At 48.1% G+C, this 21962-nt stretch overlaps 1 protein-coding gene across 1 annotated transcript in view; it reads right to left on the bottom strand.

Annotated features, from left to right (window-relative positions):
- Window positions 1-4659: 4659 nt before the first annotated feature.
- The window catches only part of znf407 (zinc finger protein 407), a 134890-nt gene continuing 117587 nt past the window's right edge, over window positions 4660-21962 (bottom strand). Inside the window, exon 11 of the mRNA XM_068570769.1 lies at window positions 4660-6276. Within this exon, the coding sequence (XP_068426870.1) occupies window positions 5378-6276 (899 nt within the window). The 3' untranslated portion in view covers window positions 4660-5377. The remainder of the gene's footprint in view (window positions 6277-21962) is intronic.

Raw genomic sequence — 21962 nt, 5'->3', positions numbered from 1 at the left:
TAGGAAAGTGAAGTGAACCCGAATGATGACGAACGTTCATCCAGATAGAGAGAAATATAATTTACGGTTGCTTCATTTTGATGCATTCACATTTTCTGTGTTGGCACATGTTGTGATTTTCTCTTTGCAAAACATTTAAGTTTCACCTCATCGAGAAATCATTTCTGAATCGAGGAAAAAGCTCATACCTTTTTTTTTTTCCCTTTCCTTCTTTCTCTTCATCTGTCATGCTGTTTGTTTTGATAAAATGAATATACCAACAGAATTAACCCCTCTATGGCAGGACTGACATGAAGCAGATGGCTGCAGCGGCTCCGTGGAAAGGTGTTATCACAGGCTGACAGTGAAGATCTGCTATTTAAACAGAGTGGCGTGTTGGCGCGGGCGAGCGCGCCGACTTCTCCGAGTCGGCGCGCGTGAGTCAGACCACTGATATCACATCCAGGATGTCAAACCGTTACGCTCAAGAATGCAGATTTGAGGCGCGACGTCTTCCGACCCTCAAGAGGTCGATACCAATTTGAAAATCTTGAACGGAAGTGGAGAGGAAAGGAAACTGGAACTGTTTCAGCTCAAACTCAACTTTGAGTTTCTCTCCCGTGACGTGCACGGTGTTGAACAGAAGCGATGCTGCTGTGAGGGCAGAGGGAAAAGGCCTCCCACTGATCCACTCTTTGCCTCTCCGTGTACTTCCCGTCTCTCACTCCCTCCTTTTCATGTTTTGAAGTGCTATTCCTCGGCGTTGTGTGCCTAATTAAAAAGCACTTACAGTTGTTTCTGGTTCAAGGTTGAAACGTCGCTATCTCATCACGGAGGGCTAATCAGATCCCTTTTCAATCACGGCCTCTCCTTAATGAAGTGCTGCAGACGGTCAATGGTGCTGCCTGCCTGGTGTTTTATTTTGGTCTTTTTATAGGAGTAAAGAGAGGGGTGGAGGGTGGAGGGTGGGTGGGGGGGAGGGGGGGTAAGCCGTTAGGAATGGAGAATGCGTGCCATTTTGGGGGTGGGGGTGTGGATGTGTGGGATAGAGTGGGCTGTCAATTTCTGTCAGGCGCTGAGGTGTGTGTGGCAGCGAGTCTATGGCAGGGAGAGCGGGGCGGCGGGCGCTCGGCAGGGATTAACATGATCAAAGACACAAATGCAGAGCCACATAGGAAAAAGTAAGAGAAAGGGAGGAGAGCCATGCAGGGCTCCCCACAAGCCCCTCCCTCCCCCCGACATACCCCCCACCTCCTCTCCCTTTTTCCCATAATAACTCCCATGGAAGAGCTGAACCGTAACTGAACCGCGGCTTCCCCCTGCTCTGCTCCGCCTCGGCCTCAAACGACTATCGATTTACAGCCACGCCAAAAAAAAAAAAAAAATGACAAAAACAAACAGTGGATTCCGACTGAACATGCAGCGTTACGTGGCCTATCGATGTTAGCGTGGATGTATGTACACACCGGGACTGGAAGTTCTCGCAAGCAGGGCACATGTAGAGGCAGACAGACAGGAAATAAACAAACAAGTCGGGTTTAATAGAATTGTACCTGGCGCCCCGAGGACACACACACACACACACACACACACACACACACACACAAGCAGAGCATATCAGCCGACATGCTAATACTGCCAAAGGGAAGCCGAAACTAATAGCACAGACATTAAGGAAATGATCCCCAGGCTGATATGTTTTCTATAGATGGCGAATAAACAGAATTGCTATATTTATCATACTCAGGGAAAAAGAGAGAGCGAGAGAGAGAGAAAGAGAGAGAGAGAGACCCCCATCCACACTCCTGTCCCTCTCAGTTGTCCCCAGGAGAGTGATGAGAGTTGCCCCCGGGAGAGGGTGCAAGTTCCTGTTTCTATGTATGAGAGTGTGCATTTATATGTGTGTGTGTGTGTGTGTGTCACCCAACATATTGAGTACTCGACGGCCTCCTCCCACCTCGGCCATCCTTAGAGTAGCAATGCCACAATGTAAAAATACCACATTAGATGTAAATACCATGCCTTCAAAGTAAAAGTACAGAGGCATTCATCTTTTAGCGCCAGCAAGACGCCGTAGAGCGTACGTGGAACTTTTACAGACTTTTTACGGGTAAGCACATCGTGCTGAACGGAGGATAGTTTGATAGTTTTTCGAGTGAATCCAGTTCAATTCAGTTTATCCTGTAAAGCCCAGAATCACAAATACAAATTTGCCTCCGAAGGTTTTACAGTCTGTACACATACGATATAAAACAAAGTTCAGTGGTTTTGTGTATTTGTCCACAGGTGGGAGTTCTCCACACCTCAGTACTTCAGTGTCTGGTGACCATGTATGGGAAACTGGTCACCTTTGTTTGACAGTTCCTCCAGCTGCTTCAGGGTGAAGGAGAGCAGAGTTCCTTCATACATGTTGTCCAACGTCACACTAGATCATAACAATATCACGGGAAGCGATTCAACGTATTGAAAATGATGTCATTCTCTAAATTCCCAATACTTGAATGATAGTGCCGGGATTTGTTCCGACAAAATGTGTTTATCATATATTAACACAATTCAAATTGAATACAATGAGTGAGCATTTAACACGTGGATCTTCTGAACTGAATATTAAACACACAAACTCTCTCAGTGAAGCAACATTGTCGCTCTCTGTAGAAACACCGTTTTACCTATTGAGCACACACAATCATTGTGACAAATACACACATTTAGTTGTCCTCTCTTTTCATTTTATACTTTTCATGCCGTGATTTGAACGTCTCGCGGGCTCTTTCCTCTCGAGACGAGAGGTCATTTCAAATAATCTATTTACGTGTTTTTGTCAGCTTGAATACGAAGATGAAATATTTGATGAATAAATAAAGACATTCTCTCTGATTGCATGTGTCGTTAGGTAATAACGTGCTGGATGCATATCCTGCAAGCTAACTCCACGAGCATGATCGTACAAACAAAGAAATGGATTCTCTTTTTCCAGGAGCTTCATTCTCACCATTACTTAATACTTTAATGTGGCACTTCCTCCTTCCCACTTCTTTACCCTCATCTCTCCATCCAAGCGCACCCCTCCCCCTCCTCCTGCCCTTTTCCGGCTCTCCAATTAAGCATCAGCAGCAGGTTTCCATCAGCCTTCTGGTCCGCTGCAGCAGGACTCTTCAGAGCAGAGGCCTGTCAGGAAATGAACTCATCACTGGGTGACAGCTGCTAATTTCTCTCTCTTCCATGTCACAGGAGCGGCCTGCTGCAGTTAATAATGAGCCATCCAGCCCTGATTAGGGACGCACAGAAAGGAGGGTGGAGATGCGCGCAACACAGTACACAGTCACTCAGCCAGACATGTCGGATAATGTGCGGGCGCAGATGGACATTCCTATTGAGAGCAGAAACACCAACACACACGCACACAGTGGACTGATGATTGTTAGTGGAGGTCACGACCTCTGCTTAGCGCAGGTCCCTCGCATTGTCATGTGCATCACAGCTAATCTGTGGATATTCATAAAGGAATGGAGGGTGACAGGACAAAAATAGTCTCTCTCTTTTTTTAGATTTTTCTCCGACTACTTTTTTCTTACATTTTCCGACCTCTTGGAAAGCACCGACTTGAAGATTGCAGTCGCTTATGAAACACAAATTCAGGTCACATGGACAATTTAATACTTACCTTCTCCACACCACACACACACACACATACACACACAGCTTTCCATATTTGGATATTGGATGTGAAGAGAGCACGTGGTTATTTAGCCACTTTCCCAAACAGACAATGTTACAGTTGCATCTTCCACCACCGAGTGACGGTTAACAAACTGGAGCTGCCGCTCACGGGCGCATCTGGATGCTCACACCATGAGCGGGAGAAGAAGAAGAAGAAGAAGAAGAAGAAGAAGAAGAAGAAGAAGAAGAAGAAGAAGAAGGAACATGAAAAGACTGTGAGTGTATAAATGCAACGCTGGGCTGAGAGCAGGAGACAAAGACTGTCGGCTGATAGGCAGACAGGTGTTATGTGAAATTACAGGCTCTCTTCTGGCGGCGCGCTTGTGGATTTCACCGCTCTTTCTTCTCCTCTCCGGCCTCACCTCTCTCAAACATCCATCTGTAATCCTCTGGGGTTTTTTTTTTGGTTTTTTTTTTCCCCCCCTGCCCACTTTCTCTCAGAGCCCGCCTTCTCGCTCGGCGTGCGCGGTGCATGCGCGCGTGTTAAAGGGATGATCTTTTGATGCCCTCTGCGTGTGCGAGTGCTTTGTCTCTCCGCTTTCAGCGGGTTGGCCATTGTGTTTTTTCAGCCGTCATACTGCTCTCCCACTCACTCCATCAGAAACCAGGCCTGTGTGGAAGGCCTAAATGAATATTGATTCTCCCTCCAGTGCTGAATACTGCTGGAGGAGGAGGAAGAGGAGGAGGAGGAGGGGGAGTGTGTTGTATGCAATGAACAGAATGGGCCTGATGGGGGGAGAGAGGATGACGATTAGGGATGATGGTGATCATGATGACGATAATGATAATGGTGATGATGATGACTGTGTTAGTGATCAGCAGGCATGATGGGAGCCATCAGCTGATGCATGTATGTTGCTTGTATGATATGGAGGATATGCGCTCTGCTGTACATGTAATGGCAATATTGACAATTAACAGCAAATACGGCTATGAAAATGAATCTGGACACGGCTGTTAAAAATTAGATTCAATCTTTATTGTCAGAAATGAAATTGCATTAATGGTTTAGAGAGGTTGCCCTCAAAGCTGAACTTACAAGCCACTGATATATAATTATCAACTCTATTTTATTACATATAAATCATCTGTAAGATCTGTTTTGGAGGTTGTTGTTTTTTCCGTCCAAAAGGTTATTTCATAACTGGTAACATACTAACTCCACAAAATATGGGAAAAAAAGTAAATAGACAGAAATGAATCAACCACTGTGTCATTGTCAAAGATCTAACAAACAAAACTTAAGGTAATATTAAACAAAGATATCAAAGAAAACAGCAAAAAAGCAGAACCCATATTTTCCTTTATAACGACTAGGAATATAAGATGCATTTTCCAAAAATGAATTTCAGGAGGAAACGTATTCATTTCCTGAAGCTGCATGGCCTTAATCAAGTGGTTCATGTCGTCTTGGTGGACGTGAGGATTGCAAGTGAACTCACTTAGCACCGAAACCAGTTCCCACCAGCGTCCCTCTGGATAAACGAAGCTTGACCTGAGTTTAGCGTAGCCGAGGAGAACGCAGCCAACGAGGCAAAAACATAGAAACATGTCAAAACTAAACGTGTCGGCTTCAACAGGAAGGACAACAGAGATGAAACAACGAGTGTGCGTCTCTCTCTCTCTCTCTCTCTCTCTCTCTCTCTCTCTCTCTCTCTCTCTCTCTCTCTCTCCGCTACCCTTCCAGAACTATATTGTGAGGGGTCCCGTCCAGGTAGACCACCATCTCTTCTCCAGCCTGCGGCTCCGCCTGCTGCGCCTCCCCGTCACCTGCCCCTGCCTCCCCGTACACGCCCCCCTCCACCTGCAAGGTGCAGTTGTCCAGCTCCGTGACGATGTAGTGCGTTCCTTCATCGTTGACGATGACCTGGGTGAGGCCCTCCTTCATCATCTGGGACGCGGCGAGCTGCAGCACCTCCTGCATCCCCTCCCGCATCCCCTCCCGGGCGGCGTCCTGCATGACCTGCATCTCGTCCTGCTCCCGCTTCACTTCCGCCGCCGCCGGCGGCGGCGGGGGCGCCGCGGCCCGCGCGGCCTCGGCCATCTCGGGGCTCAGGACCTCGTGGGCCGCGGCCGCCTCCCCCCGCCTCTCCTCGTGATGGCCCATTTCGCTGACGGCGTTGAGCAGGGCGTCCAGAGCTGTGGACGACTCCGAGATCATTTGACCTTGTCCCGCGACCCCTGCTCTGGCCATGGCCCGCAGCTCTTTCCGGGCCTCCCCCGACTCCAGCACCACGTACTGGGTGCTGCCTCCGGCCAGGTGGGCCCCCGCGGACGCCACCTCCCTGCCCGAGGCGATGAACTGCCCGTCCTCTGTGATGTGGAGCACCTCCGCCACCTGGCCGGCCATGGCCAGCGTCTGCAAGGTGGCGGCGGCCGACTCTTCCAGGGCCTGGTCGATGGTCACCTCCCCGTCGCTGTAGCCCTGGATGATGATGACCTGCTGGACCGGCTCGTCGTGGATGGACATCTCCGATAGGTCCTTAGTGTGCACAGGGGATTCCACGGCCTCCGATTCCACGAACGTGGCGCCCTGACCCTTCAGGCGGCACTCGAAGGACTTGGACACGATACCTGGGGAAAAACAGGCACACATTTGACATCACATCTTGCATTTTTTTCTTGTTTGCATTTCAGGACGGATGAAACTTAAACTAAAGCCGAGTAGAAAGGCGAGGGTCTTAAAGCATTTGAAATATTCCTTTTTATCACGTCATGTGTGATAAGTATCAGAAAAAGAGACCATTGGAGCTAAAATGAGGGATGTTTTGTCCAAAAGAGAACATCAAAGGAAAATAATCATACCCAAAAGACCACAAAACAAAACCGACGTGGCAATAACTGCACATATGTTTAAATCCATCCTCTTTCTTAAAGTTCTGTAACAACTGTTGAACTTATTGTGTCCATGCATCCATTACTGTGACAAAAGACGGGGGGGGAAGAGAGAAAAAGCCACGAGGAAGTTGATATAAAAGGTGATGCGACACTTCACATATTTGTGTCACTTAATGCATGAAAGGAGACAGAATATGGAGATATTAGGCTGGCGGAGGAGCGTGGTGAGACACGGCTGGTGCTAATTGAGCCACACTGTGCCCTCTCCGATCACAGGTTGCCATGGCGTTTCCAAGGTGACGGGAACAGTGTTAGAAATGCCATTGTCTAAACAGCGCCTGGCTCAGACATTTGTCGGCTAATCTATGCAGAAAATGGGAATTTGAGACAGTGAAGAGGGGACTGTGTTCACGCCTGGGCTTCCGTGCCCAAATGAACTTATTGTAGCACACACACACATGCACACGCACACACGCACACAAACGCACACATATATCAAAGCCTGACTTCAAAACATCAAACTATTTGGAAACAACAAAAGAACTTTTGTTGCTTTTATCTAATTTCCTGAAAAGTTGACATTTCGGTGGTGCAAGCTTCCCCCCACCTCCAGGGCATCAGAGATCACACAGATCTCACAGTACATAACCGGAAGAAACTCATCAATCATTGATATACCTATCTCCCCCTGACATTTAATGTCCTGCACTCTCAGGGTTGACAATGTGATCGGAAAGACTGAGCTGCGCTGCAAACAGAGTCTGACCCACCAGGGCTCCACACACACGTGTGGGAGCTTTCCTCCGCGCTCTTATTGGGGAAAGCGGCAGCGACTGGTCCTGCCTCTTTTTCCTGCCTCGCAGCAGAGCAGCGTGTGCGAGAAGCGCTGGAGGGAACGATGATGAAGAGCGCGCGTTAGGATACACGCATATTCTTCTTAATGGCTGCAGGAGTTGTGTGTCAGCGCTCAGATTCGGCAAAGAAGTCCATTTTAGAGCGTTTAGATTATCAATGAAACACCTTTTTCTAGAGGCTTCTTTTAGGCTGTGAAGATACACTCTGGTTCTTGTTTTATTGCTTAATTTGGACAATATCAGAGGAGAAGAGCGGCAAAAGATTTCTTATGCCGTCTATAAATCTTTCCGGTGCTAATAACGTTCACGCTTTCGCATACAGCATGATAAATTAAAAAAGAAACGTCGCCCTCCTCAAAGCGAGGAGATGAGAACTTGTTATTTTAATGACACCGGCACACGTACGCCCACACCTGTCGACAACTGCCAGGTTTATTTTAGGGAGCAGCGGAAACAGAAAGAATACCGGACAAAAGACATCTCAAGATCTCCCCTCACACAGTTCTGCGCAGACGGACGGGGGTGATTTCCTTCCGAGGTTAAAGCTCTTTTCACCCACTCACGATGAGGCCTGGCCAGAGCGGTTACGACAAGCTCCTTTTAGTGGCGTTTTAAGGAAAACAGGGCCATCGGACCCGAGAGGAGGGACATTTCTGCATTATCGCTTCAAGCGACCTGCAAGACTTCGGTTGGGCCTGTGGGATTCGTCCTGTGGAGCCTCACTGTGTCACTCGCTCCACTCGGCCCTCCACACACCTGCCGCACAGCTCTCCGTTCCCGTGCACGTCGTTCCAGGAAACGACCAGCCCTTTGCGGGACAAGCTAAAGGAACAAAAGAAACTCACGGGCAACAAGTCTGTGTGGTAACCCTCAATTTGCATTTTTTGCGTCTCTAGGAACAAGCACGGTAGTTGGTGTACGTGTGTGTGTGCGTGTGTGTGTGTGTGTGTGTGTGGGGGCGGGGAGTCGGCACCGTCCGAGTTAGCGTTTACGCAGAGCGACAGCGTCGACGCTAACTGCCTCGCCGACCCGCTGAGAGGTCGGCAGTGGAGGACAATAACTCAATGGTGGTGCCGTTTCTGCTGCATTACCATGAACACTGTTTATATATATTATGTGTATGTATGTGTGTGTGTGTGTGTGTGTGTGTGTGTGTGTGTGTGTGTGTGCATGTTAGTGAATGAACTCCTGACTGTATGTGCATGTTCAGCTGGGATAAACATTGTTTTCGCCGATTTGTGCCGAATAGTTGTTAACGTATGTACGCATTCATCTGATGCACCGCCGCATGTGTGTGTGTGTCCATATGTGTGGGTGGGATGTTAAGGTCAGGCTTTACTGGTGTGTGTGTGTGTGTGTGTGTGTGTGTCAGCACAATGTGTGCTACTAGACCTATTTGTATGTGCCTGCCGGTCCCGGCGTGCATCCGCTCCTAGAAATGTGTGCGTGGGGCTGTGGGTGGTGATAAGGCTGCGCGCGTTGCTAGTGTGTGTCACATTAGCCGCGGGGCGCTGTCGGCGGGACCCGGCGGCGGCCCGCTGAGGTTTATGGAGTGTCACTCAGTCGCCGCGGCCGTGAATCAAGTTAATGTTGCAGATCCCATCTCTTCGGTTGTCCTGCGCTCCCGGTGGAAGAACAACATTTGAACAGCGTGATTTGGCCCCGGCGAGAGGCTGATGCCTGTTTAATATGTGTTTTGAGTGTTCTGACTGACTGATCCCTTTAACAGGAAGTAGGCGAGAGGATGAGAGGGGGAGGCGGAGGGGGGAGGCGGGCTGCTTTATTGGCTGTGATCTCAAACAAGATGGAGGCTCCCTGAGAGGAATAAAACAACAGGAGGAGGAAAAGGATGCGGAGACGGCCGGGGAGGCCATTTGGATTCACAGATGGCGGGACGGTCTTCAATTAAAAACGGAAATGAGTGACAGAGCTCAAAGTATATATTGTGGGAATTTGACTTAAATAGTATGAACTCAATGAGTACAAATCCAGATTCAGACACCGTGCAGACGTATGTGGATGCCGGTGCATTCTTCTCTTCGGGACGGAGAGATACGCGTCAATAAAAAGGACGACAAATGACGGAGGATAAAAAGCCAAATGGTGTAGCTGCGCTCTGCGTTTTGCAAAAATAAATATATTCCGCTTTGTCCTGTCTGGGGAGCAGACTGCTGTCTGCTCTGCGTGGAGCCGCAACGGCGATCAGAATGAGATAACTCCTGTAATGAATGAAACGATGCTGAAACTGAAGCTGAAGGCCCTCAGGAACCTCTTTACGGCCGCGGAGCTGCTCCCCGTGTGCGTGTGTGTGTGTGTGTGTGTGTGTGGTGCGACAGCTCGCCTTACATCAGCCGGTGTGTTCGCGTCAGGTCAGCGCAGGGGAGCTTCCTCTGCTCGGTGTACGGTACAGATGCAGGTATTGATCAGCGGATCAATGGGATGGCCGGCGGCGGGGGCCCGGGGCCTCTAAGTGGCATTACTTCAGCTCGGAGAGGCCGCCAGGGGAGCGGTCAGACAGCACTTACCAGCAGTTAGAGAAATTAACCTTAACACCGAGACACCGGCACACACGCAATCAATTACGCTGGCAGTAACACAGGTCAGCCCGCTGCAAACGCAAAGCTCACATGCACATGTGATCAGGCACACACACACACACACACACACACACACACACATGTTGTTATACTTGTGAGGACACTGCACTGGATGTAATCCTGGAAGCCAACCTCAAGCCGCGTGTACCACGCACACCGCATCCCGATTGGTCGTCGAAAGAAGAGGCGCACGCAAACGTGGAAAACAAAAGGAATCAATCCCGGGTAGACACTCGGAGCGGGCCGAGTCAAATGTGCCACATCGCAGCGTAACAGAGTGGAGGAGAAAAAGAAATACGCTCTCCAAATCAATTACAAGGTCAATGGCAGGACCATGAAAGAGCCGGAGCTTATGATCAATCCTCAACTACAGCACGGACGCCTTTACAATCCTTTTACCAGCCGATTACCTTCAATTATAGATATGAAGCCTGTGCCTTAAAAAGAGCACGATGGAGACCCCGAGACCTGACACACATACAGCTCTTATTTGTGGGAGGATGTTTTACAGACAGAGAGTGTGTGTGTGTGTGTGTGTGTGTGTGTGTGTGTCACGGGTGCATGCTTTTGAAGGTGACACCGCTAAGTAGATAAAGTGTCAGTTCTGGGTGTATCCAGGTCACTGGGGGAAGCCTGCATACGAGAGTGTGTGTCTGTGTGTGTGTGTGTGTGTGTGTTTCGGAGTGTTAATAGTGATGTCTGGATTTTAATGTCTGTAGATTTATTTGTTTCATTAATGTTTTTATAATCTGATTCCTGTATTTTTCTACTTTGTGTTGTTTTCGATGCATCGTTCACTTGCATATTCTAATTATTTTAAGAGCTGCATAAACACACTTTTTACTCCTTCTTTTATGTATTTTATTTGTGCGTGCTGCCTCCGTCAGTGTGTTATTATGTGATGTATTTAATTATTCCCACTACATTTATGTGAATATCTTTACATATTAGTGCAGGATATGTGTGTATAGTAATACAATACAGTACGTCAGAGTATAAATGTTCATGTGAATACTAGTATTTCTTTACATATTACATTTAGACCGTGAGTTACACTGTATGTATACAGCACGTAAAGATGCTTCTTAAGTATTTAGTGATTGCACATGTGTTCGATCTCTTTGCATCCTAAAAAAAGACACGCATCAATACGTCTTTATTCACTTTCATATGTGTGCGAGTGTGTTTTCGGATGTTCTTTGGTCGACGACCTTACCTGCCTCTCCTCCCCTGTGAGGCCTCAGGCAAAGCTGCGTGTGTTTCCTATGCGTGTGCGCGCGTGTGTGTTAGTGTGTGACTGCCTGTGTGTGTGTGTGTGTGCACAAACTAGCAGGTCAGCTGAGGTCTGGCTAGTGATGGCTCTACTTTGTCTGGTAGGGACAGCCACTACTGTCACCTTTACAAACGCCATGCATCAACGCCAGGGAGGACAGGCCGGCCGACCAAAAAACAACCAATTATACAGCAGCCAGATTGACACCGGGTGGACTGGGCAGGGAGAGAGATGGAGACGCACCGAACACACACCCCAAGGACGAATACACAGAAGAGAATGAGGGCACAGACTGACAGAGGGCCTTCTGGGCCGCCGCACCGACACGGTGACTCCGGAGGCCAATTTGAACGCGCCATTGACTTCGGTTGGAAGTTCAGGAAAGGAGTGAACGTCTTTTGCATAATCCGTGTCGTTATTATCCGTTGTCAGCTGACGTAGTCGATGTTTAGTCTGTGAAACGCGTTCATGGAGCATGAATCACCTGACACGCAGGAAGTTATGCGCCTGGTATTTTTCTTTTGTGCTTCCTGAAATCTTTTCTATTGTTTAAAGTCTCTTTGCCGTCTTTGTTTCGAGTCGTCCGCTATTATTAGACGGGTTTTTCGCTCTGGCAGGGTCACGGAAACAAGCCCGTTCTGAGAGGATAAAATGACGCTGTCGAGACTGACGCGTCATCATGTGCGAGCGCCAGCCACCATTTGGAGACGTTCCTGCTGCACCAGCTGCAACGAACGCACACAGAAAGAGAGACAAAGAACTGACCGAAAACATGTGGAAAGTAACACGTGCCGACGGCATGTTTCAACTGACAGTAATCACAACAGAGATGAATTATGAACAGCGAGATTTTTGTTCAGAGAAACAGGAAAGCGCTACTTGGCGTGGAAATAAACAAGGCTGCTAGTGGATGAACACGGACGTGGCGCTAAACTGAAGCGCTGGTGACAAATATAATTCTTGCGCGGAACAGATACAGGAAACAATATACCGGGGTGGATTTAAAATATTCTTCAAATAAATCTGAACCACTGGCACAAGAGAAAAAAAAAATGATGATGAACACAGAGCATGAACATATAAAAACCATGTAAAACAGAGAGAGCGTCTCTTTTCACCCAAACCCCTGGACAATGAAACATATTGTGGTATTCTATGGATTGAGCTGGGAAGGACTCAAAAAGGTGAGAAGTGTACACACACACACACACACACACACACACACACACACACACACACACACACACACACGCACACACACACACACACACTTAGTGGTCAGAGGGAACACAGGTCAGTGTCCTGCTCTCAGCTCTTTTTCTGCTGACTGAGGATGACCCAGAATGAGTATAATCTGGTCCACACTAACTCTATCTACCCCATGTCCACTGGGTCTCAGCCCCCAGGGAGGGGGAGGGAGGGGAGAGAGAGAGAGAGAGAGAGAGAGAGAGAGAGAGAGAGAGAGAGAGAGAGAGAGAGAGAGAGAGGTTAAAGGGGAAGCAAATAAAAAAAAACACAATCATCGGGGAAACCATTCCACTCCACCTTCACTTTTCATCCTTTGAGTAGCGTTTGTGTCTCTTTGTGTCCATGGACTTAGTGAGAGCACGGCGAGAACACGTCACAGTTTCAGCAAAACTGTATAAATGTTGCTTCAAAAAGCAAATGAAATGCTATTTTAATTTCATTAACCCAGAAAACTAACAAGGAATTCGCAGGAAACCCGCAGCAACACTGATTTATCACGAAAGGGCCGCGCAGAAAAAAAACCCACTTTGAGGAACTAAGACCGGATTCAGTTAAAGATTAGGAAACGTAATGGCATCCATGAGTGTAATAATTGTTCCCTGGGAGTAATAAATAAGCCAACTGCGTTCAACCACTTCCAGGACGACCAGATGGAGGGGATTTTCAAAGCCGGCGAGGAAGAACCGAGGCGTGGCGAGCCGGTGCAGGACGCGGCGCCTCTCGCAGGACCGTGCCGCTCCGCGTCACGGGGGAAGGCAAGCGTCACCTAGCGCGCCGCAGAGGCTGCTGGGAAATTCATCTGGTTTGGCGACGGATAAAAGAAGAGCGAACGTGTGGGAGGTCGCCGCAGTTGCACAAAAGTGACGCCTGATCAACCTCAGCAGGGCTGCCGGCGAAGAGGGCGTCTGACGCTGAAAGGCCCGGAAAAAAACCACCTGATGACTGCGCGTTACATCACTGAATACGCGTGCCCCAGAAATAAAGGAAACAGCATCAGAAGACGCATCACTTCAACTTTAAAAATGACGAACCAGAAATGACTAATGCACTAGTTTTCTTGGTTGGAGGACCGGTTGTTTCCCCCCCCCGATGCTGTAAATCACTGCTATTTGCACTGCAGATGAAGGTCAGAAATGATCACAGTGTGATGGCCTGGTGAAGGAGAGGGAGAGAGAGAGAGAGAGAGAGAGAGAGAGAGAGAGAGAGAGAGAGAGGGCGTGCTGGAGCCTCATCTGCCAATCCAAGAGGGACGGTTGACATATGAAACAATACCAAAGATCACAACACTCGTATTTCCCGTATTCCCCCCCGCCCGCCCTCCTCCCTCTCCTCTCTTTCTCCCCATTAGGGCCTCTTTCCATCTCTTCAGCCTGTTTCCTTCTTCCTCTCTCACTCCCTCTCTCTCAAAATCTCTGGAGGTGGACCTTTGATTGCGTCTTTAATTAGCCGTGTCAGACGGCTCCGTGGATTTACTGGGGATGTCGAACTTCTGCAGATAATTACGTGCTTTTTCCCTTTTCTCTCCACCGCTCCATCCCTCCATCCACCCATCCATGGCTTTTCACTGTGTCCCCTATCTTTTCCTCTCACCCACTCTACCATGATTTAATGATTAATTATGGATGTGAGTTTAAGAATAAAAGCTTTTTTGCTAATCAAAATGAAAAGCCCCCCTCCCTTCTGATAATTACAGTGTGAAGATGATGTTGCGGATGTCTTTTTGTTTCCAAAGGCCTGGCCGGCGCACTGATCTGAGGTCCGTCAAGGCGGAATGGAGTGAATAATCACAACATAACGGCTTGTTTCAAGATAAAAAAAAAAAAAAAAAATGGGAAGCATCGAGACAAAGAGTCAGAAGCAGATTGCTGTGGAAGATGTCCGTATAGGAGGCCAAGACCGGGACACAAAGAGAGGCCTAATGCTTCACGCCCGACTACAGCCATCAGTTATGGAGGGTAAGCTTTCTATAGTTGGGGGTTGGAGACCAGAAACACTTGATACCACGTCTTCAAATTGTTTGGTTTGTCCAGCCAACAATCCAAAACCCAAAGAAATTCAACGAACAACAATTGTTAAACTGAATATAGATCAACACATCTTGATATACAGTATTTTCTCTAAACCGATCCAACACACTGGTGTTTGACTTGATAAACGGGAGACTGTGGGAGCCCGAAAACAACTGACAACAAGTGCTTCAGCCTCTATTTGTAGTAACAAACTACTCAATCTCAACATTCATTAGTTCTGGCCAACACATTGTGAGGAGTCTCTGCTGTTCTACTCGCGGGTTTTGGAGGACATAAAGGTATCAGCACGCTCCTCACGAAGTGCCCGTTGCAGGGTCAAATATCTTTGGAAAAACCCATCTCCCTTCACCTTGATGTCAGTGTTTGGGCGGCTGCGTCGCACAGTTTCTCTAACTTTCCTGAAATCAACAATCCGACAGCAGGGATTGTCCGAGTGTGGAGCGTGGCGGCGCTTCGATCCAAAACTACGTCAGTGCTATTTAGCACATTTGTGTGTCCAAACGAGTGCAACACTGTGAATGCTAATTGTTAGCTGCGGCCTTAAATGTTCTCAATGAGATGCATGAAAAAGAGCATTGATACTGCGGCAAAAATGCATCAGCTATGTAGCGATATAGTGAAGTAAAGTCTACCAGCGCAGAGAATTAGGTCTCTGTGTGTGTCTGCGTGTGTGTTGACATTCTTTTTCATGCTCTTAAACTCGGTGTTTAGCGTCTTTAATCTGTGGCCAAACAGCAAAGCTTTTCTTCCTCCTACCGGTGAATATGCTCCAGAACCGAGGAACCCCCCGTGAAGCAACTACAGACTGATAGCAACAACACAACAACACACCGATTTCACTACGACACGTTCAGGGGGTATTGCAGCCATTTAGCGTCGCACTGGCGCATGAAGTGGAGACTGCAGAGGTCGAGCTGGGTCGAGCTATCGAAACACTGGATCCCGTAATGCGTAACACAACCCTGCTCTGCTGAGAATCTCGCATATCATTTGCTTATCATCAGATGAAATAATCTTTTCATTTAACAAATCAAAGCTTTGGCCGTCTGTACAGCATATGTACCTACACAGAATATCGCACGACAAGTCCCTATTGTTCCCTGTTGAGTGACTCGCACTCGTATGCGACACACACACACACACACACACACACGCACACACAGGTCTGTTTGGCTTAGTCTCCGATCCTCCCTGCCATATTTACTGGGTATTTACTTAACAGAGGCACGGTGGAGATATTTATCGTCCTGATGGCTCTATATATAGGGCTGCGGCGCTCGGTGAGAGGAGAGGCAGGCGCGGTGGGAGGTTGCTTCTCTAATCTCCATCTCCAGGCTGACAGGCCTGAGAAGGCCCTAATGAATGACTCTTTTCATCTACGCGCCTGTGTGTATGTGACAGTATAAATATTTAGCAATATTGGAGTCAGCTCGTGATTTTACACAGATGGAGTGATTGATGGCTCAGCCCCCTGATGCATGCCAAAGACCATCCTGGAGATGTTATATAAACCACCACGGCCTCGCTCCCGCTCTCTCCCTCCATCATCATCTCCATCTCGCTTCCCTCTCCATCTTTCACACTGCCTCCTCTGCACTCCGCCTCCTTCCCAGCTTGTCTTCTCGCTGTCGATCCGCCCTTTGTGGCTCTGCCAATTTGCTTCACTGTTGAATTCCTATCATACAGTGCGGTGTCCCTACGGCTGTGAGACAGGCTAAATCAGAGGAAAACAACCTGACAGGGAGGGAAGCTCTGAGGAGATGGGCATCGACGTGTTACAGAGCAAACCAGTTAAGTATTTTAAGCCTTTTGTTAAAACTCACTTTTCCTACAAACTCACTCAGGAGCAAACTATCACATTCGTATTTGCGAGGGGATTTTATTCATAAACGCCTTTGTTGTCGCTCCTTTTTAAACTTCTGCAAAAGTGGGTTGTACAACTTTTTTTTTGTTTTTGTTTTTATAAATATGGATTGATTGATTTTTCCATGGATGAAACGTGTACACAGGCTGAGCCCTGTTCCCATGCTCTGGCTTTGTAGGTGAAACAAATACCAAACATCCTGAGGTCAAAGTCAACATGTGAGTGAGAGCTGCTCTTTAAGTCTGCAGGCTGCCACATACACACACAAACATACAGTACATAGTCTCACACACACACACACACACACACGCACACATTCAGAATCACATGCACACAATGCTGTCATTTGTGTCAGAGAGCCACTGTCTGTGTGTGAACCAAACACACACACAAACACACACACCTGCCAATATGCTAGCTGCTGAAGCTCTAAGAAGACATTCTGTGTGTGTGTGTGTGTGTGTGTATGTGTGTGTGTGTGTGGTTGTGGATACGCAGTTGGGTCTGGCTACACTTGTGAGGACTGACTTGTGACAGCTCTCCACTACTTTTTGGGAGGACATTTGAAGTTGTGAGGACATTTCTGCAGGCTGGTCGTCATAGTCAACACTTCCCATCGGGGCTCGTCGCTGAACTTTCGGGAAAAGTTGATGCCGTTGGTCACGGTGATACATGTTGTGGGATTGGTTGAGGAGAAACTAAACTATAGGAATGTATTGCATTCCAGCGCCTGTGTGTGTGTGTGTATCTTTGTATGTTTGTGTGTTCTGCATCGCCTCTGCATAGCCAATTAAACTAAAATACAAGAACAAAATCCCTGAACAAATATATGAGGACTTTAAGGGGGATGTTGAAGATGTATTAACCTTGTAATTGCCTGTGTAAAATATGCTCCCTTGGTAATGAAATTTCCGGCTTTAATTTGAAAAAATTGGGGAAATATCTCCCCTTTTTTGCCTTGTGTTTTCTCATTTAATTGCATTTAAAACTTCAATCTCAAACACCCCCACCGCTTTATTGGGGGAAGGACCAGCGCTGGACCGCCACATCTATTAATCTCACTGTCCTTTATCGGAATTAGCATTCAGATGTGATCGGTTCCACTGAGCCTTCGCCACCGCTTGTAATTCCAGCAAAATCCACTCCCATGCAATAACTACAGTGCCCTTCAAGACCACTGCCAGCCCCCCCTCCCCTCTTCCTATCCCTCGCTTTGAGAGGTATTGATTTTTATTTGTTCTGTAATGAGAACAATTAGTCTTTTTCCTGCCCTCCTTCATCTATCACCTCTATGTTCCTGTGGCTCTGCCACCCAGCCGGCCCGTGACTTTAAACCCAGCTGGAGGTCCATCCTCTGGGCAGAGGACACCACTGCGCCCCTCTGCATTGGAAATACAGAGCGCTAGAGAGATACCAGAGGGCATTTCACTTTCAGTTTCTACCTGACGATGGCCAAAAACTAAGCACGGGTGCTATTTAACACCGTCGCTCTCTCCGTGCTGTGCAGTTTGATCCGCACGCACTTTTGGAGGGTGATGCCAACTTATTTTTTTTAATCATATTCTGTGAAATTATTGAGATTTAATGTTTTCCTTTCTCGGCACAAAGAAAAAGGTTTGATTCAAACCAAAAGAAATACAAAAAAACATACCAACAAAAATTGTCAAATTCATTACTCATCAAATTACGGTGATTACGGAAACAGATTGCAGCCCATCTATCAAACTGGACGGCTGACTCCAGTGTGGTTGGTGTTAACATGTATCATAAAACGTGAAAACGCAATAAAACACTCACATCTATCCATTAAGAAAGCTTCAATTTCCACTGTGGAAGTAGAGTGGCCCGCTGGACTGACTTCCAGCCGCCATCAGGAGACTTTAGCCTCTATAAACCACCTGATTGACAGACTGATTTGTGACTGACTGACTGGATAAGTGGCTGGCTGCTTGCTCCGTGCAGCAGTTTGTGCCGCCGTACAAGCACGTGTGTATGTGTGTGTGTATGTGTGTGTGTGTGTGTGTGTGACGTCAGGTCCTATTTTAGCCATGGCCGGTGAGGAATGAAGCAACGGAAAGAGTCCATTTCTCTTGCCGCGCTGCCTGAGCCTTACTTACCCTAATGATGTATAATAGCCTGCAACTACACTTAACCTGAGCATTACTGTGGCAAAGACTGAGTGGAATAGGCACACACACACACACACACACACACACACACACAGGTCTAGCTTTTCTGAGGACGCTGTTTACCAAGCGGCTGCGAGGGCAGGAAACGACCTGGCACGTTGAGAAATGAAAGTCTCGCGAATCGCACTCCATCAAATCAGATCAAACCCCGAGACGTATATTAACATCGACAGCTGTATCCTCGCCTTCTCTCTGATCCTTCGCTCGCACTTCACTCACGCTGCTGACTCACTCTGTAGCTATACGCTAAATTATACAAGCAGTTAGCATGCTGCATCTGTTGTCTGGTAATTAAAGTCGCTTTCCTGGATGCTTGTGTGTGTGTGCATGCGTGCAATATGGAATCTGGTCCTTTGACCTCTTTTCGCGTTCATTAGCGCATCACTTACACGCCAGCTTTATAAGCAACTGAATGTGTGTGTGTGTGTGTGTGTGTGTGTGTGTGGGCAAGACAGGTCGGAGACAGAGGAGAGACAGTAAATGACAGTCACGTGAGGAGGCTACTGTATGAAACCTCAGATCTAATCAATAGGAGTGAGGAGGACGCCAGGCGCCAGCCAGAGGGTCACCACTCATCACTCAGGTCAGCGGCGAACACACACGTACATGCACGCACACACACACACGCACACAAGCAGGCACGGGGAGGGCATTGCACAGGGGCACATTACTAGACGGGACTATAAGGCAGTAGAGGATGGGTCAGAGAGGGGTTGAAGCACATAGCAACAGAAAGGGAGCTGGATCGATGGGAGAGATTGAAGGAGCTCCATAATGCCAGTGGAGTCACGGATGTCCAGAGCACCGCTAAGCAGGGCTCGCGGACAGGTTCGCGGGGTTAAAACAGCCCCGCACCGCAGGGGAGGAGGCATCGACGGGCCATTGAAAAGAGGTGAAGGAACAGCGGAATCGACGGCGTTCGACGCTCGTCAGGGTCGAACGTGACCGCGGCCGCCGCGAATGTGTCGAGGAGGAACGGAGGAGATGAAGACGGCCAGATTGTGGGTGGAAATGAACAGATACGACGACAGATAGTTGGGCCTTTTAGCAAACCTTTGCAGCCTGCTAAGCTGCGGGAGCTTGACGGAAAGTGGGGCAGCAGAGTGTGTGTGTGTGTGTGTGTGTGCGTGTGTGTGTGTGCGCGGACACATTGTGAGAGTGCCGGGGCTCTGCAGTGCCGACTGAGAGAAGGACTCGGCCCGGTGGCATTTAGCCCGGTTCTATAATGACACTGAGAGCTGCGGAGGAGACACAGGCACTGTTATTGAATTATTGAAGGTGCACGGTGAGTTATAAATCTGCCATGGAGATGCCATACTGTTGTAACACACACACACACACACACACACACACACACACACACACACACAGAGAGGCCACCGACATACATCGAGGCTGGCGTGACGACTGTGGGCTTTGACTTGCTGACCTTGAGGTTGTTAAAACAAGCTCTCCGTCAGCTTTTCTGCAAAATATGTTTACCTCGCGCGTGAGAGAGAGAGAGAGAGAGAGAGAGAGAGAGAGAGAGAGAGAGAGAGAGAGAGAGAGAGAAGGAAAGTGTGTGCGTTCTCTGTGCTGACATTGCCGGAATAAACACGGCGACTCCATCAATTCTTTTGGATTGTGAGGCAAAATAAAATATAAGGCACCGCGGAGGGGGGCGGGAGGGGTGGGGGGGGGTAAAGTAACTACCAACCGGTGCTCGCCGGGCTCCAGCCGGCTTTTACTACACGGCGGCATCATGACGGAGAGAAGAGATTAAGCTCTCGAGAACAAACATTTGAATCCTGTGAAACCACGGCGCGCGCACACACACACACAGATTAAAAGGGTGTATATATGTACCTGTAGCGAATGCAGCCCACAAACCGTACATCAACCCCCAATTACTGATGTTTATCTCTTAAATAAAAAGAGACAGAGTATTGCTACATGCATGAAGACATCACTATATGTGATAATTCCCTTTTCTTCCTTCCAGCGGAAAGATTTTCACCGCACGCACTAACACATTTTTATTTCCATTATTATTTCTGTATCTGGGAACAGATAGGGAGGCAGTGTTTCTCAGCTCGACCGCCTCCCACCTCGAAACGCGCCAAAAGCTTTCCCGAACACTCGTGGCGGTGATGTACTGTAGGCGTGCGCCAGCGGGCCGTGTGATGACAGGATGTTGAGAAAAAACGCTCCGACGTACGTCCGGCGTTTTGAGGGTGCGCATGCATGCATATTTGTGCATGTATGTTTGTGTACGCCCGCGTGTGTATAAGTGTGTCCTGTCGGAGCTCCGTAGCCGAGGGGGGCACCTCTTCTTATTAACATCATCAGTCTGCATCATTACAGGCTGCCTGGGTTGGGCAGCAGGTGCTACCAGAGTGCCAGGGTTACAAACGACCACGCCATCGCTCTTGGAACACACACACCTACACACACGTACACACACACACACACACACATGCGCAGACAGACTCCGAACGCCCCGTTTCGAATCCCCAAAAGGGAAGTGGGGTGTCTGCGTCTATCTGTTATCCAGTGGGTTAGCGCTCGGTGTCTGGCCAGGTTTTTTACTGGGGGGGGGGACGGACTCCATCCATTCTGCTGACGACAGGCCGGCGACACGCTGCAGAGGAAGTGGGCGCGGAGCAGAAGAGGCTCCGCAAGTCCAACCCCCCCCCCCACACACACACAAAAAAACATCACACAGACTCTGTGCGAGACAGTGTGCAGCTAACTGGAACATGCACACGGCACAGTAGTGTAGACACAACAACAACGCAAATACGCAGAAAGGTTAGACGGATATTTGGTGAAGGTACTGGGCTCTCCACAGGGAAATAGGCCATTGTCGTAGGATGTGTTAACGTACAAGAGTTGACTATGGGAAACACAATTTAGAAAAAGACATCATTTCTTCAGTGGCGTCTCGCAACGGAGACAGCTTTTGTTTCTTTCGACCAGGTTTGGAGATTTCCATCTCTGCCGCTGACTCTGAGGGGAGAAAGCCCAGAAGAATTATTGACTTTAAGGTATTTCTCATGCATGAATTGCTCTCTTCGGCCACTCAAATATGGTGATTTCCTGCTTTTTCCTTTTGTTAAAACGGAGACGGGCATTTCAAACTATTTTCTGACATTTTATAAGCCAAAAGATTAAATTGATTCTTCAAAAGTACAATCGGGAGATTGATCGATAATGAAAATGATCGTGAGTGGCGGCCCTATTTGTCCCCAAGTGCACAATAAGTTCATGTGGTTCCTTCAAAAGACGTATTTATACCTGCAATTCCTGTCTCGTAACTTTCTACAAACCGCTCTTCTTTTATGGAGCAGTTAATACTGAAACTGAGGAGGTGGAATAAAAGTGGATG

This window comes from Clinocottus analis, unplaced genomic scaffold (genome assembly GCF_023055335.1).
Source record: "Clinocottus analis isolate CAN_PGR_092001 unplaced genomic scaffold, fCliAna1.0.p SCAF_9, whole genome shotgun sequence".
NCBI classification, from domain to species: Eukaryota; Metazoa; Chordata; class Actinopteri; order Perciformes; family Cottidae; genus Clinocottus; species Clinocottus analis.
Note: the sequence above shows the minus strand (reverse complement) of the source record. Positions and strands in the feature narration are given on the sequence as shown.